The 13,789-nt window shown below is 55.0% G+C and overlaps 1 protein-coding gene across 3 annotated transcripts in view; it reads left to right on the plus strand.

Annotated features, from left to right (window-relative positions):
• The window catches only part of GALNT14 (polypeptide N-acetylgalactosaminyltransferase 14), a 204,820-nt gene extending 192,333 nt beyond the window's left edge, over positions 1-12,487 (plus strand). For 2 of the 3 annotated variants that reach the window (XM_069494464.1, XM_069494463.1), the window contains 4 exons: positions 873-956; positions 1,427-1,571; positions 10,691-10,810; positions 11,926-12,487. In XM_069494464.1, coding sequence (XP_069350565.1) covers positions 873-956; positions 1,427-1,571; positions 10,691-10,810; positions 11,926-12,084 — 508 coding nt within the window. In that variant the 3' untranslated portion in view covers positions 12,085-12,487. The remainder of the gene's footprint in view (positions 1-872; positions 957-1,426; positions 1,572-10,690; positions 10,811-11,925) is intronic. The other variant, XM_069494465.1, reaches the window with a different exon arrangement.
• Positions 12,488-13,789: the final 1,302 nt, after the last annotated feature.

Here is a 13,789-nt window from a genome sequence, read left to right on the forward strand (position 1 = left end):
GCCTGTCTTCACTGTCATCCCACCCACTGCGCCCTTGCAGCCCCCATATATGTTCACAAACACACATCGATTTTAAGATCCTGCAGCACTGTTCTCCCGACAGAACCTTCACTCTCCGCATGTGCTAATCTCTCTCTCCACTCCCCTCCAGCACTGCTACCTCATCCACTTCCTGGTTGTCTAGATAACATCCACTCTTCCTTCCAGGTACCAGAATCACCATCACCACCTTGACCACCCTGCCCTGACAAGTGAGGGTGCCCTCTGGGATGCCCCACAGCCCTGCATGTGCACCTTACGTCATACGGGCAGTGATGGCTTGTTTCCCTGTCTTTGCCTCCTGTTCAAAAGCTTTCTGTCATATCCCACGTTGGGTACAAGCCTGACACATAGTAGGTGTTCAATGAATATTTGGTGAACAAATATATGAGCAGGCCCCAGCACCAGCCAAAGAAGAGGATTCTCTGAAGCTGGGGCAGTGGGGAGTGGGATTTCAACTGCAGGATCCAGAGAGATTGTGAGGACGTAGACCCAGAGCCCCGGCGATGAATTACGAACAATACACTGGATGTTCTTGTAGCTTTCCTTTTAATGAGAAATAAAAACACCCCCAATTCCACTTTCAAATAAAAAGCAGCAGTCCTCAGTGTCATTACCGCACCATTGTGAGATATTGCTGAGTGTTTCCATGGCTCTGGAGTTATAGAAATCTCTCCTTGGTTAGTTTCCCCAGCACCCTCTGGAGAGATGCGGGCGCAGAGCGTGGGCACGGGTTGCACTTTGCGCTCCGCAGCGTGGGCCAGCGTTACTGGTGCCTGCCTCTGACGGCTGTGTTTTGTCTTTGTGTCTGCCCCCACCCCTGTCGCCCCCAGCATTGAGAGCAGATTGGACCTGAGGAAGAATCTGCGCTGCCACAGCTTCAAGTGGTACCTGGAGAATGTGTACCCGGAACTCAGGTATCCTCCCTACCTGTTGGAGCCTTTGCCGGCTGCAAGGAGAGGCCCTGAGCTGCTTGGTCTAGAGAAGAGAGAGCCTATGGCCAACTGGCGAGGGCTTTTAAGTATATGGAAGTCTAAGACCAGTTGTCTCCTCTATCCCTGAAACCAGAAGGGGAATTACATTGAATCAATAGCATGAGGGATTGAAGTTAGCTAGTAGCAGTATTTCTCCACTGCTGGGTTGTGCCTTGAGAGCCTGAGCTCACTGACGTGGCTCCTTTCCAGGGATCCATCTCCCCCTGTGGGTCCTGAGTCCCCCCTTACCTCCTCATTCCTAGTGGCATCCTCCCCTTCTCTGAGCAGTGCAAATCCTTGTGACAGCCCTGGGCAAGAGGGTCCTGCCGTTGTCACAGCACTACTCAGCCTCTCCAGCTATGTCTAATCCAAAGAGCAATGGCTTCTCCTCTCTCCTGTGGCTTTTCCCCCAGAGTCCCCAAGGATTCTTCCATCCAGAAGGGCAATATCCGACAGAGGCAGAAGTGCCTGGAATCTCAAAAGCAGAACAACCAAGACATCCCAAACCTAAGGTTGAGCCCCTGTGTCAAGTTCCAAGGCAAGGAAGCAAAGTCCCAGGTAAAGCAACTGGCTGGGGATACAGGACTGAGTGCCACAGAGGAGGGGTGCGTGTGGCCAGATGGCTCAGCCTCCATCCCCTGCTCCTCCCTGCTGTCAGGTGCCACCTATTCCCAGAGTCCAGCAGCAGAGAGAGCGTGAGAGTATGAGTCCCTCTCTGCCACTGTGGTTATCACCACCGGCTTTCCAAATACACGGTATTCCTCTGAAAGACGGCTTCACAGGCAGCATCGTGCCTGCAGGAAATTGCCCACTGAATTAGCAGGAGCCTAAGGAGGCTGCCTTCACCGGCGTCCTACCTGGGGGCGATAAACGTGGGCTGGGTCAGGCAGGGCCAGTGACATATCTCCTCCCAAATGTGACACGCAAAGGGAAAACTTGCGCTGGTGCCACCTCCTCTTGGACAAAGTGCCTGCTCTGAGAGTCTCTCAGCTGATTTAGCTCTGACTGGCAGGGAGTCATATCAGATTTGGTAAAACTACCGCGACCTGCCACCTTGTCTCTGGCCACGTCCCCTTTTATCAGGATACACAGCTCCCCCTACATAGCTCCTGCTTCCCCAAAGTCTGAAGGACCACGGTGTCTTTTGGGACGGTGTCCTCCCATTTGAGGGTAGAGCTGCTCTTTTAAAGGTCGCTGACAAATTCACAGCCTGTCTCTGTGGCACTTGGCCTGCTGAGCTCATTAAAGCACATCCATCCGTCATGTAAAACCCACTCCTGGCCCCGTGGCTCCGAGAGATCCCCGTGCTCCTGCACTCCCGCTCTTTCCTACACACTCTGCTCGCTCCTCCCCCCATTCTCACCCCTTATTCACCGGGGGTCTCAGTTCACTCCTCTTCTCTCTGAAAACTGTTTCTTGGAGACTTTATCCGTGCTTCCAGCTCTGACAGTCTCCTCTGTTTATTGATTCACAAATTCTGTGTCTTCATCCATCCACGGATTCATTCATTCGTTCAACAAACACTTGTCTGCTAAGATACCAAGATTAAAGACTAGATTTCAGGCCTCAAGGGACGTCACGCAGAAATAACCGAGTTAGCAGCCACTGTGCTATAACCTCTGTCGTGGGTGGAGTTTGGTCCAGGTGCCATAGGAGCACCGAGAGGTGACATCCAAGGCAGGCGTGAGGATCAGGGAAGTCTGCCCACAGGACTTGGAAAGGAGCTGCATCCTCAGAAACGAGCAGAAACAGGCCAGGTGGGAAGGAGAGAAAGGGCGGCCCAGGGCATGCAGCATGCGCCAAGCCTGGAGTGGAGCCAGGATGCTCGTGAGGATGGACCTCTCAAGGGCTGCGGGGAGGTGGGGTCAGAGGGTGTGGTGTGGGGGGAGGGAGCAGCGGACGGTGAGGCTGGGCAGGAGGAAGGAGCCCAGTCATGGTCTCTCGTCCTGTGCTGGGGAAGGAGCCTCATCCTCAGGAGCACGATGCTATGAGGTCCCAGGAGAAGCTCCGGGATCGCAGAGCTGCAGGCGGCTCTCCCACCTGGGCTCTGTCTCAATTGCTAGGTGGTTGAATGAGTCCACGGCCATGTCACACTCATCTGTCATTCACCTGTTAGGCCCCCGAGCTGCCTCCTCACCCCACTACTTTCCTCCACGTGGCCACCTTCTCCAGGCTCCGTGGTTGCCATCCTGTCCGGCCCCCACGGTTCCTCTTTCTGCTGCGCCTGCTGTCTCTGCGAGCACCATCATGTCGTCCCTCGGAATATCTGTTCTTAGACCCCGAGTTCGCTTCTTGAGAGATCAGCATTGCTCAGCCTCGGCACTGCTGACATTTTGAGCTGGATAATTCTTTGCTGTGGTGGGGGTGTCCTGCGCGTTGAAGGCTGTCTAGCAGGGTCCCTGGCCTCTGCCCACAGTTGCCAGGAGCACCTCCCACACATGCGTCCTGACCACCAAAATTGCCTCCAGGCATTACCAGATGCCCCCGAGGGAAAAAACCACTGGGTTGGGAGCCTTTGGGTTAGATTAAGGTGACAGCCTCTGCTTGCTTCTCCTGCCCCTCAGCCCACTTCTTGCATGTGGTCATTCACCCAGGGTTTCTGTCCCAACAAAGCCTTTGATGGCTCCCTATTATCTCCCTGTTGACATGTCACAACCTGGCTCCAGCTTGCTGTGACTTTTCCAGGAACCATCTCTCTGCTCCAGCAGGACAGGGGAGGCAGCTGCCTGAGTCAGACAGGAAAAGGGAAAGGAAATCAAGGTGTTGATTTCACTTTCAGTATGGCCTCTGGGCTGAGAGTGGCATAATCTGATCAAGTGGCATTTTGTGAAGCGTTGTGAGTAGGCGACACACATCCCTCTCTTCTGGCTGTTAGTGGGCAGCGCTCCCGGGCATCCCAGCAGCTGGAATGTTGTCTTCCCCTTTCCCTGGGGCAGGAGTTTACTTGGACCATCTCTGGCAAAGCTGGGGTGTTTCTGGTACTCGATGTCTTTGGGTGCAGAAGGAAGTGGGAGGGCTCTGTGGGCCTCAGAGAGGGGCCCTGCAATGCCCTGGACCTGAGGGGAGGTGGCCAGGCCAATAAAGCTCGGACTGGAGGGTGGTAGTGCCCGTCCCAGCGACCCTCCCGTGGTGGGAGAAAAGGAGGAAACAGCAGCCCTGTGTAGGCAGTTCAGGGTGGTGCTGGGAACCCTCTGTAAGTGAGCTTAGTGTTCTTTTCCAGAAGACAATGCTAAGCTGCCGCTGCTCTCAGCAGAGAACAGCTGGGTTCGTGTAGCAACAGTGTGAATTTAGAGACTGGAAGCACACTCTGAGCGAGGAAGATGTTCAGTCCGCTTCAGCAGACTGCCCCCGCCCCCTGGGCACCCGCCGCCCTGGGGTGCGAGTGGGGCTGGGCTGGGTGAGCCTGAGCCCCGCTCTCCAGGTGCCCCTGGCCCAGCGGCAGCTCTGGGTGTGTTTCCAAGTGTCTGAAGGTGTTAGTCCTGCTTTGGACTTATAGCAACCCACGTAGCCATGTCAGCTAAAATAATCCCTGAGACAGGTTGAAAGAGAGAGAGAGAGAGGACACACTGTCATAGGACTGACCTATGGGACCTTCCCCTTCCTTTCAGGGTCCTCTCCTCCTTCCTACGCAAACGACCACTCTGTCCTTCCCCTTCCCAGCCCCTTCTGCTAATGTGCGTTGGTGGGTTCTCTCCTCTTGCCCCCACGCTGCGCCCGTGGCCCTCCCACCTGTGTCCTCGGGCTCATCCTGCCTCTTGGCCTATCGGGAGTCACGTCTGCCCCTCCGGCCCCTACGCATGACTCGTTCAGCCCTCTCTGCCCCCACCTCTCCTATCTCTGGAAAGCCGCATCAGAGAAGTTCCATAAGCACCTATTAAGTAGGTATTACTATTATCCCCACTTTACAGATGACGACACCAGTGCTCAGAGAAGTTATCCAAAGTCATACACTAGCAAGCGACAAAGACAGATGGAAAATCTGGCTGCGTATCATGGCTCCGCTCCTGCTGACACGCTGGCAGAGGCAGAGCTGGCTCCAGGCTCTTTCAGACAGGTTTAATCGTGGGAGAAGACACCTGCCCCTGAGGTTCCTCTTCTAGGTTGTAAATATTAAAACCATAGATCAGCTGCACCTTGACAGGAGAGAGTGGTAAGAGATGCTGCTTTGTGGCCGGTTTCCAATGACAACCTTTATGAAAAGGCAAACAAAGATCACACCCCCATGGCAGGGCCTGGGGTGGGGCAGGCCAGAGAGCAGACCCCTCCCTGACGTTTATGGGAACTGGGCAGGAGTATGGTTGGAGCCCAGACTCCCGATGCCACCCTAGCCCCCCTCCCTCCCCACCCCTGGCCTGTGTGCACAAGCTGGGTCATCCCCCCCTAAACGGCCCCCCTTGTGCCTAGGGGAGTGTACTAGGGACACAGTCCACCCTCAGAGGACAAACCCCGGGATGAGATCCACACAGGTCCTGGAGTCAGGCTGCGCCATTTGTGGGGGGATTCTGGGGTCCCAGACTGGCATAAAGGCACCAGAGGGTGGGGACCGGGATCTCTGAGCTCTGGTTCCAGCTGGCCACTCTCTCTGCGGGCAGGGCGAGCCCCAGGCACTGGGGTGTCCTCATTGTTGAAAGGACACTGCTTCTCCTCCAGCTCTGACACTGGCTCCCATCTCTGTTCCACCCCCAGCCCCATCCATCCCTCTCCCTGCCTTTCCTCCTTCCTTGGCTGGCTTGTCAACCTCAGGAGCTGAATGTTTAATCTGAGTGCGTATTGGAGATGTCAGCAAACTGATGCCCCAGGTGAAATGCGAGAGAAATACATCATCCATTTGTAAACACGTGAAGCTTAAGGAGTCTCCAGGTTAACAAGTTTCCTCGTAACTTTACTGGATGCTCTAGAAAAATATTTGTGAAAGGTAGAAAGAAGACAGATGCACCAGTCTGGTTTCCATCCCAATTTAAAGAGAGGGGAAAATATAAATCAAAGTATTTTTAATGTTTTCTCCTACCTGTCTCCCAGCAATTCGGGCTAGTGGCCGTGGAGCATGCAGGCAGCTGGGTACCCCGGGTGGGCAAGGTGAGGATAAAGCTCTTCCCCAAACCTAGACTCGTGTTGGCACCTCTCGGCGTGTGAGCCCGAGTCTGCCAGTGGGACGGGCTGCCAGCACGTCACCCTTCTGCACTTTGTCAGCACAGCCTTGGGAGTGGCCTCCTCTGGCAGAGCGGTTTTCCAAAGGCAGGTCTGTGGGGCCGGCTCTGCCTGTTGGCTCCTCCATCACCATCCTCAACGCCGCAGGCGGTAACGGAGCATTTGCTAAGTGGAAAGCCCTGCTCTGGGCACAGATAGGTGTCAGCCCGATTATTCCTTACAGTGACCCCTGTGGGGGAGCAGGATAGTATCTTCATTTTTGCACAGGAGGGAGCTGAGGTGCAGAGAGCGAGCAACTCACCCGAGGTCACCAGGTTAATAAGCAGGCGAGCAGGGATTCCTGCCCTGGCAGTCGCCCCAGAGCCCAGCAACGTGACCCAGCACACATGGGTGGGTTTTTAAACACACATGTAAGTGAATTCTTGCGATGTGAGAGGAAAGGACAGGATGGGCTGAGATTAAGAAAAGACCCCCAGAGCGGGTCCATGAAAGGCCCTGCAGGGAGGAAGAGTGTGTCTGGGAGCCTGCCAGGTGGCCCTGCCGCCTCCCCTGAGAGGAGCTCCACGGGGGCGGAGGCCTGTGTCTGTGCAGCTGTGCAGCAGCGCCCGCCATGGCGGGTCAGCGCCAGTCCCTACAGCGGACCCCTCAGAGAGCAGATGGAGCGTGGGGTCGGCTGACTTAAAGGTTCGGTTGAGCTCAGGCTCCTTTATTCCAGACACCTCGTCTGAAGAGAGTTTCAAGGGCACGTTCCACGGGCTACTGAGTTGCCCACTGTGGCCTCAGAGGTTGGTCGAGGCCCTGGATACTCTTGGCTCAGGTCCCCTGTCACCAGGGAGGGCCCAAGTTCACAGAGTCAGCCCCAGGTCTGCTCCTGGCCTCCCCGGAGTGACCACTGCCCCTGCCGCTGGGCCGCTCCTGCTCCCTCCACAGCGGCTGTCTCCAGAGACGCCCTCTGAGCACAGAAGGTCTTAAGGGGCCCCAGCCTGGACGCTTCCCTTCCCATTCACTGGGGACCCTCCTCCTCCTTAGCCCCCAGCCAGCCCGTCCCAACAGGGACCGAGGCCGCCCACACCAGCCTCCCAGTGGCCTGTGGGTTCCCCTCCATGGCTCAGCAGGCGGGTGGGGAGGGGCTTCCATCACCACGGAGGGCTATGCCTTTGCCAGTCCCCCCGGGGGGCCATTGGTAGAGGGCTGGGCACTCACGGATCGAGCCTCCTTAGCAAGCGCTGCTGCCTTCCTGGGGTCCTTTCTGACTCCAGGATCCTTTCAACAAGCCCACTCATCATGGGCCATTCCGGGAAGTCTGGCCGGCGCAGGCCACAGAATGAGAGTCGGAAAACCTCTCCTTGCTTCCTCTCTCTGCTCTCTTCTTGCAGACAGCCAGAGATCAGCCCTCCTCTGGGAATCGTGAGGCTAAATTATTTAAATGCCATGAAAGCACCAGCTAATGGAAAGTCCACTAAGTGCCAGGGCTTGGGCCCTCTGTGCCCGTTCACACACTCCCCGTGGGGTCTCGGAGGGGGTTTCTTCTGGCCTGGCCTGGGGTGCGCCACAAGCCCACATGTTCCCTCCTCAAAGGCATTGCTGCGCAGGGTGTCTCAGATGTCCAAAGAACCCCCCATCCCCAGTACTTCCAGTTTTGAGACCCCTAGGATATTGAAAAGGAAGAAATGCCAAAGTGGGCTTTTAAAACAGTAGTTTATTGTAAGCTTTTATGTTTAATCACTTAATGTTTTTAACATAGAGAATACAATGCCATTGTATTATGGTGAGGATCATTTTGAAATGCTAATTTTGGTTCCCTGCAGGCTGCAGGGTCAAGTAATGGGACACAAGGAAAGAACCTCATCTTCTTTCCGTATCCTGACTGTCTGTTTAGCTTCATTTCCAGAGAATAGCGAGAGTCTAAATTTGAGGTCAGTAACCCCAAGGCAAACGTCTTCCTGGCAGCCTAGCCCTGAGACTGACCCCTGGGCCCTTCTCTCTCCTCCCCACAGGTCAAGGAATATTCTGGGCCCACACTCAAGGGCCCTTCTAGATCACATTCCAGACATGCAGAAACCCAGAATCCCCCACCCAAATGGCCCAGCCTGACTCCAGAACCTGCGTGGGTCTTATCCCAGGGTTTGTCCTCTGAGGGTGGACTGTGTCCCTAGTACACTCCCCTAGGCCCAAGGGGGACTGTTTAGAGGGGAGTGACCCAGCTTGTGCATGCAGGCCAGGGAGGGGACAGGAGGGGGCTGTGGAGCATCGGGAGTGTGGGCTCCAACCATACTCCTGCCCAGTTCCCATAAACGTCAGGGAGGGGTCTACTCTCTGGCCTGCCCCATCCCAGGCCCTGCCATTGGGGTATGTATGACCTTTGTCTTTTCGTAAAGGTCATCACTGGAAACTGGCCACGAAGTAGCATCTCTTGCCACTCTCTCCTGTCAAGGTGCAGCTGATCTATGGTTTTAATATTTACAACCTGGAAGAGGAACCTCAGGGTCAGGTGTCTTCTCCCACGATTAAACCTGTCTAAAAGAGCCTGGAGCCAGCTCTGCCTCTGCCGGCGTCAGCAGGAGCGGAGCTGTTGGAGAGAGTTGGTTGGGGCCACTTGCTAGTACATGACCTTGGACAACCTCTCCGGGCCTTGGTTTCGTCATCTGTAAAATAGGGATGTTAATAACACCTACTTAATAGGGTTCTCACGAAGATTCAATTAATCCGTGTAAAGTTGCCAGGACAGTGTCCGGCACATCCTAGGCACTTAATGAATGTTTGCCGTTAGGAATCAGCAGCGGCAGCATGGTTAGTGCATCACCCCTGTGCGCGCGGACCTCTTGCCCCTTTCGGCTTATTCTGGAGGAAGGCAAGTGGGACGGATAGAACGGTGATGTTCACAAGGCCAGAGAAGAGCTTCTTGATACGTCTGGGAGAATGTATTTCATGCCTTTCTATCATAGAGAATTTCAAATATATGGATATATGGATGCAGAAGTCGGGTAGCATAAAGAACCCCACGTACCCACTGCCAGGCTGCGAGAATCACCAGCTCACGGGCAGTCTTGCTCCATCTATGTTGCCATCTGCTCCCCGGGGAGAAGTTTTTTAGTCTAGGTCTTCTCCCAACACCAGCAGTTTGAAAAGGGACAAAAGAAAAAGAATCCTTAGGCAGGAGCCATCTTCCCACTGGGCTGGTGGCCTCATGCAGGGATGGGGGGACAGGGGAAAGCCCCAGATCGGGAGAGAAAGTGGTCATTGTCCAGCAAGTCAGGTCACCTCAGGGTGAAGGTGCGCTGTACGGTCGGGACGGCAGAAGAGCTTGGGGCTGTGGGAGAGGAGGAGGAACAGCCAGGTCCCAGAAAGCCATTAAGGATGTTCAGTGGACTGGGGTGGTCAGGAGAGGACCTGGGTGGGACCAGGGCGGGGCTGGCAGGAGACAGGCAGGGAAGTGCAGACCGGGAGGCGATGGCCGCCATGTCTGCAGGGGCCTGGCCTGTTCAAGGGCCTTTTGCATCTTAGGCCAAGGAGAAGTAGCCCACGTATGGCCTGGTTCGCAGGCTGAGGTCAGCTGGTTGGCAGGGATGTCGGGGAGAACAGATGCCTTCACAGAGTCCTGCAGCCACCCTTGGGGGTCCAATCCGGGAATCATCTTCTTTGCCCTGCCAGAGGCAGAGGGCAGATGTGATCCCCATTTTACAAGCTAGGGAAAAACCTCTTGTCCAGATTCACATTTTGACAGCCATCATTCCAGCGCTTTCTGCCCTCTGGCTTAAGAACCAGGAGTGCCTGTGGCTTCCTAAGCCACAGTTACTCTGCTCTCTGCACTTTGGAGGAAACATGTTGGAATCATCCCTCCTAATGAACCTCGCAGAATGCTGCTTTCCTTGTGCCGTCAGAGCTCTGCTTGTCAGTCTGATCTCTCGGCTTCTCTCCCCGCAGGAGTCCAGGGGCCAAATGACCTATCACCCTGGCATGCTGGGGCACATGCACCTCTTGAAATCATGTGATTTCTCATAACTTTCTTCCCTCAGCTCTTCATCCCCTGCCCCGGAGCCCTTCCTGGCTCCCTTTGTCCTTCCATCTGCCTCATGCCATCACTCTCATGTGCTCAAGACACTGACTTGGACTCCCTTTCAAAGACGGGGGCACGTTCTAAAGACAGCCGGTGGGGAGGGTGACCTTCCAGGTGGGGAACAGACTCCCCTCGAGACATTCTCCCCGAACACAGACACTGGAGCACACAGCTCAGCCAAGGATGTTGTTCAGGCTCCTGCCCGAAGCCCAGAATCGTGCAACTCCCAGGGGCAGCCGGCATGGCCCAGGCCCAGTCCCCTCCACGGGGCTGTGACCTCCAAGTCTCTGGCACTTGAGTAGCATTTTCCAAGGTGACCTTGTTGATGGCCAGTGCCTGCTAGGACCCCCAGGACTTCTTACCAAGCTGCACTAATCGGCACACGCACACACACACACACACACACACGTACACATGGTCCAATGCCACTTCTCAGATCCTAAGCAGACCTTCCTGGCCTCTTCCTCCCCAGGTGTGGGCCTTCACGTACACCCAGCAGATCCTCCAGGAGGAGCTGTGCCTATCAGTTGTCACCTTGTTCCCTGGTGCTCCTGTGGTTCTTGCCCTTTGCAAGAATGAAGATGCCAGACAGGTAAGTGCTCAGGGGGCTCCTGGGGTGTGGCCGCCTTTCATAACGTGACTGCCTGTGTGGGCCCAAGTTTCCTGCACGAGACAAGAGAAACTGTTACAAAAAGAAGGGTTAATAAGAAAGAGGTCCTTGTGTTAGGAGAGGGAGAGACAGTGCCATCTCGGATACCCTCCCTGGTGCCAGAAGCAATGGCAGGGTCCACCCCTGCAGGACAGCTTGCCACATGAAAGCCTGTTGACCCTAGCTGACCGTGCCATGCCCATTCTATTTGTGCTGTCCTGTCATTGCCCTGCCCCCGACCTGGGATCACAGACAAAAATCTCCAAGCCACAAAGATGAGCAAGACTTTGCTTTCACAGCCTTGGGCTCTGGCAGTGTGTCCACCGAAGTTCCCAGTGTTCTGGATGCACCGAGTGCCCAGTTCCTCCAGCAGCAAAGTGGTGGCTGCCAACTGGGTACTGGCATTAGAGAGACCAAGATTCAAATGTGCGTTTTATGGCCCATTGGCTGTGTGACCCATGGCGGGTTACTAGATCTCTCTGAGCTTCCGTTTCCTCCTCTGTGAGCTGGGGTTGGTGATACTCACTCTGCAGGGCAGCTGAGACGGTCTCCATGCAGTGCGGAGCTCCGTGCCTGCTCAGCATCTTGCCCAAGATGCGTCCAGCCCCTCCCTCCTTGTCACGCTGGGTGCAGTGTGGAACCGCGGCATGGGGCCTGCCCTGCCGCTGCTGCTGCCCCCAGCTCCCCCCACTTCCTCGTGACCATGCAGACACCGAGTGTGGATCGTTTCTGTGGTCGCTCCTGTGACTAACTCACTTCAGGTTTTCTGGCCTATTGCTTGGAAAGTTATTGCCTCCTAATGAGCTTCCCTAGTAAACATATTGATTTTGCTTTTAACTTTTTTTATCCAATTAAACAAAAAAACCCAACAACAATACCTGGCAGAACAATTAGTTGCAGTTTTAGTGCTCCATGAGACCGTGAAATCCAGTCTCGGGTGACCCCAGACAAGTGGTATCAAACTTTCTGAGGCTTCCAGAACTCCCGATACTATCGACGGGACCCGGGGCTCTAGCCAGGGAAACCCGCTTCATCCTCTCTCCTCTCCGTCCTCTCAGCAATGGACCAAGACCGGTTCCCGCATCGAGCACATAGCATCCCACCTCTGCCTAGACACGGATATGTTTGGTGACGGCACTGAGGACGGCAAGGAAGTCGTTGTCAACCCGTGTGAGTCCTCACTCATGAGCCAGCACTGGGACATGGTGAGCTCTTGAGGACCGTTGCCAGACACAGCGTGGCCCACGTGTGGCGCTTCCCTGGACCGGAACAGACTGGAGCCCGCGACGACTCCAGACACCCTGGACTGGGAGGTGGAGGCAGAGCCCCCCAGGCCAGGGGCAGCTGTCTCAGGGAGGAAACCATCGCGAGGCAGTGGGACTCAGAGACAAATCCCACGTGTTCTCAGTGCCGTCCAGTTCCAGCGCCGGCCAGGTCTCCCCTGAGCGGTATCTGGAGACAGAGCTGATGGGAAGCGTGTGTTGTTCCCTTTCTTACAAAAGAGGCACTGTGGCGGCAAGAGAGGAAAGCCCTCCTTGTCACCAGGCCAGGACTAAACAGAGATGAAGAACGAGGGGTTTTTCCAAAACAAATAAAGATAACGTTAGAAGTTGTCTCTGGGTCTCTTGCTGTGTTTCCCCTGATGTGAACTCAGGGCTAAGCTGAGTCCTCCCCTGGATGGGGGTGTGGGTTGGGGGTGTCTTGTGGCAGAGTGGACAAAGATGACAGGGAGACGGGAGGCCTGTGCCCTTGTCCTGGGCCACCAAGCAGCCATGTGATCTTAGTAAGACATGTGACTTCTTTGTCCCAACATTTTGTTATGTCAGAGGGGGGCATAGGACCAGATCAGTGGCTTTTGCTGATGACACACATCTGCCTCATTTGGGGAAATTTTGTCTAATTCTGAGGCCCTGGGTTCCCCTGTGGAGATCCTGGTGCAGTAGGTCCAGCAGGGGCCAGGTGTCTCCGTGGATTACGATGCCCTCCTTGGTTACAAACACTTTATGGTCTGTGGCCATTAGCCTCAGAGTTTCTTACTCCAAGAAATCCCCAGTGTGCTCTGGGAACTGGTGATGGTGCTGTCCATTCTTGCTAACTGGGGTTTAAGAGGAGAACCAATTCATGTTGCTTTCAAGTTCCCAAAATATGCCCATGCATTCTCTGCCCAGGTAAGTTCACCACGTGTTGATGAGTAAGTGTCTTCGTTATCCACTGCTGCATAACAAATTACCCTGAGACTGAGCAGCTTAGAGCAACACATATTTATTGCCTCCCCTTTTCTGTGGGTCAAGAATCCAGACACAGCTTCATGAGGTCTTCTGTCTCACAAGGCTACAGTCAGGGTGCTGGCTGGGGCAGGCTCTGTCTCACACCCACTCAGGGGTGGCTGGCAGGACTTTGTTCCTGGCAGGCAGTGGGCCAGAGGCCGCCCTCAGCTCCTCACCGTGTGGGCGTCTCGCTTTGCAGCTCGTTCATCAAGGCAAGTAAGCCAAGAAGGCGAGAGCCCAGCAAGATGCCAGAAGTCACAGCCCTTCGCAACCTCATCTCAAAAGTTACCTCCCCTCACTTTTAACATCTGTTTGAGAGAAGCAAGTCATCGGGTCCAGCCTAAACTCAAGGGAAGAGGACTGCACAAGAGAATTAACACCAGGAGGCAGCGATTGTTGGGAGCCAGGCTGGAATCCACTTGCCACAGTAACTATTATATTCCAAGCAGGTATCCATCTCCCCTTCATCCAGAAAGCCCTTCAGTGATGGGAATTTGTTCAAGCTCATCATTATAAAATCCATTACCGCAGACTGCGCTAGACTTGGAGAGCGAACAGCTAAGTGTGTACAGACCCGACATTCTCCAGTGGCTGCGTTCATGTGTCTGCAATTCTCCCATTGCCTGCCGGAGGTGGGACTCGGCTGTTTTGTTGG

This window comes from Eulemur rufifrons, chromosome 19 (assembly GCF_041146395.1).
Source record: "Eulemur rufifrons isolate Redbay chromosome 19, OSU_ERuf_1, whole genome shotgun sequence".
Lineage (NCBI taxonomy): Eukaryota > Metazoa > Chordata > Mammalia > Primates > Lemuridae > Eulemur > Eulemur rufifrons.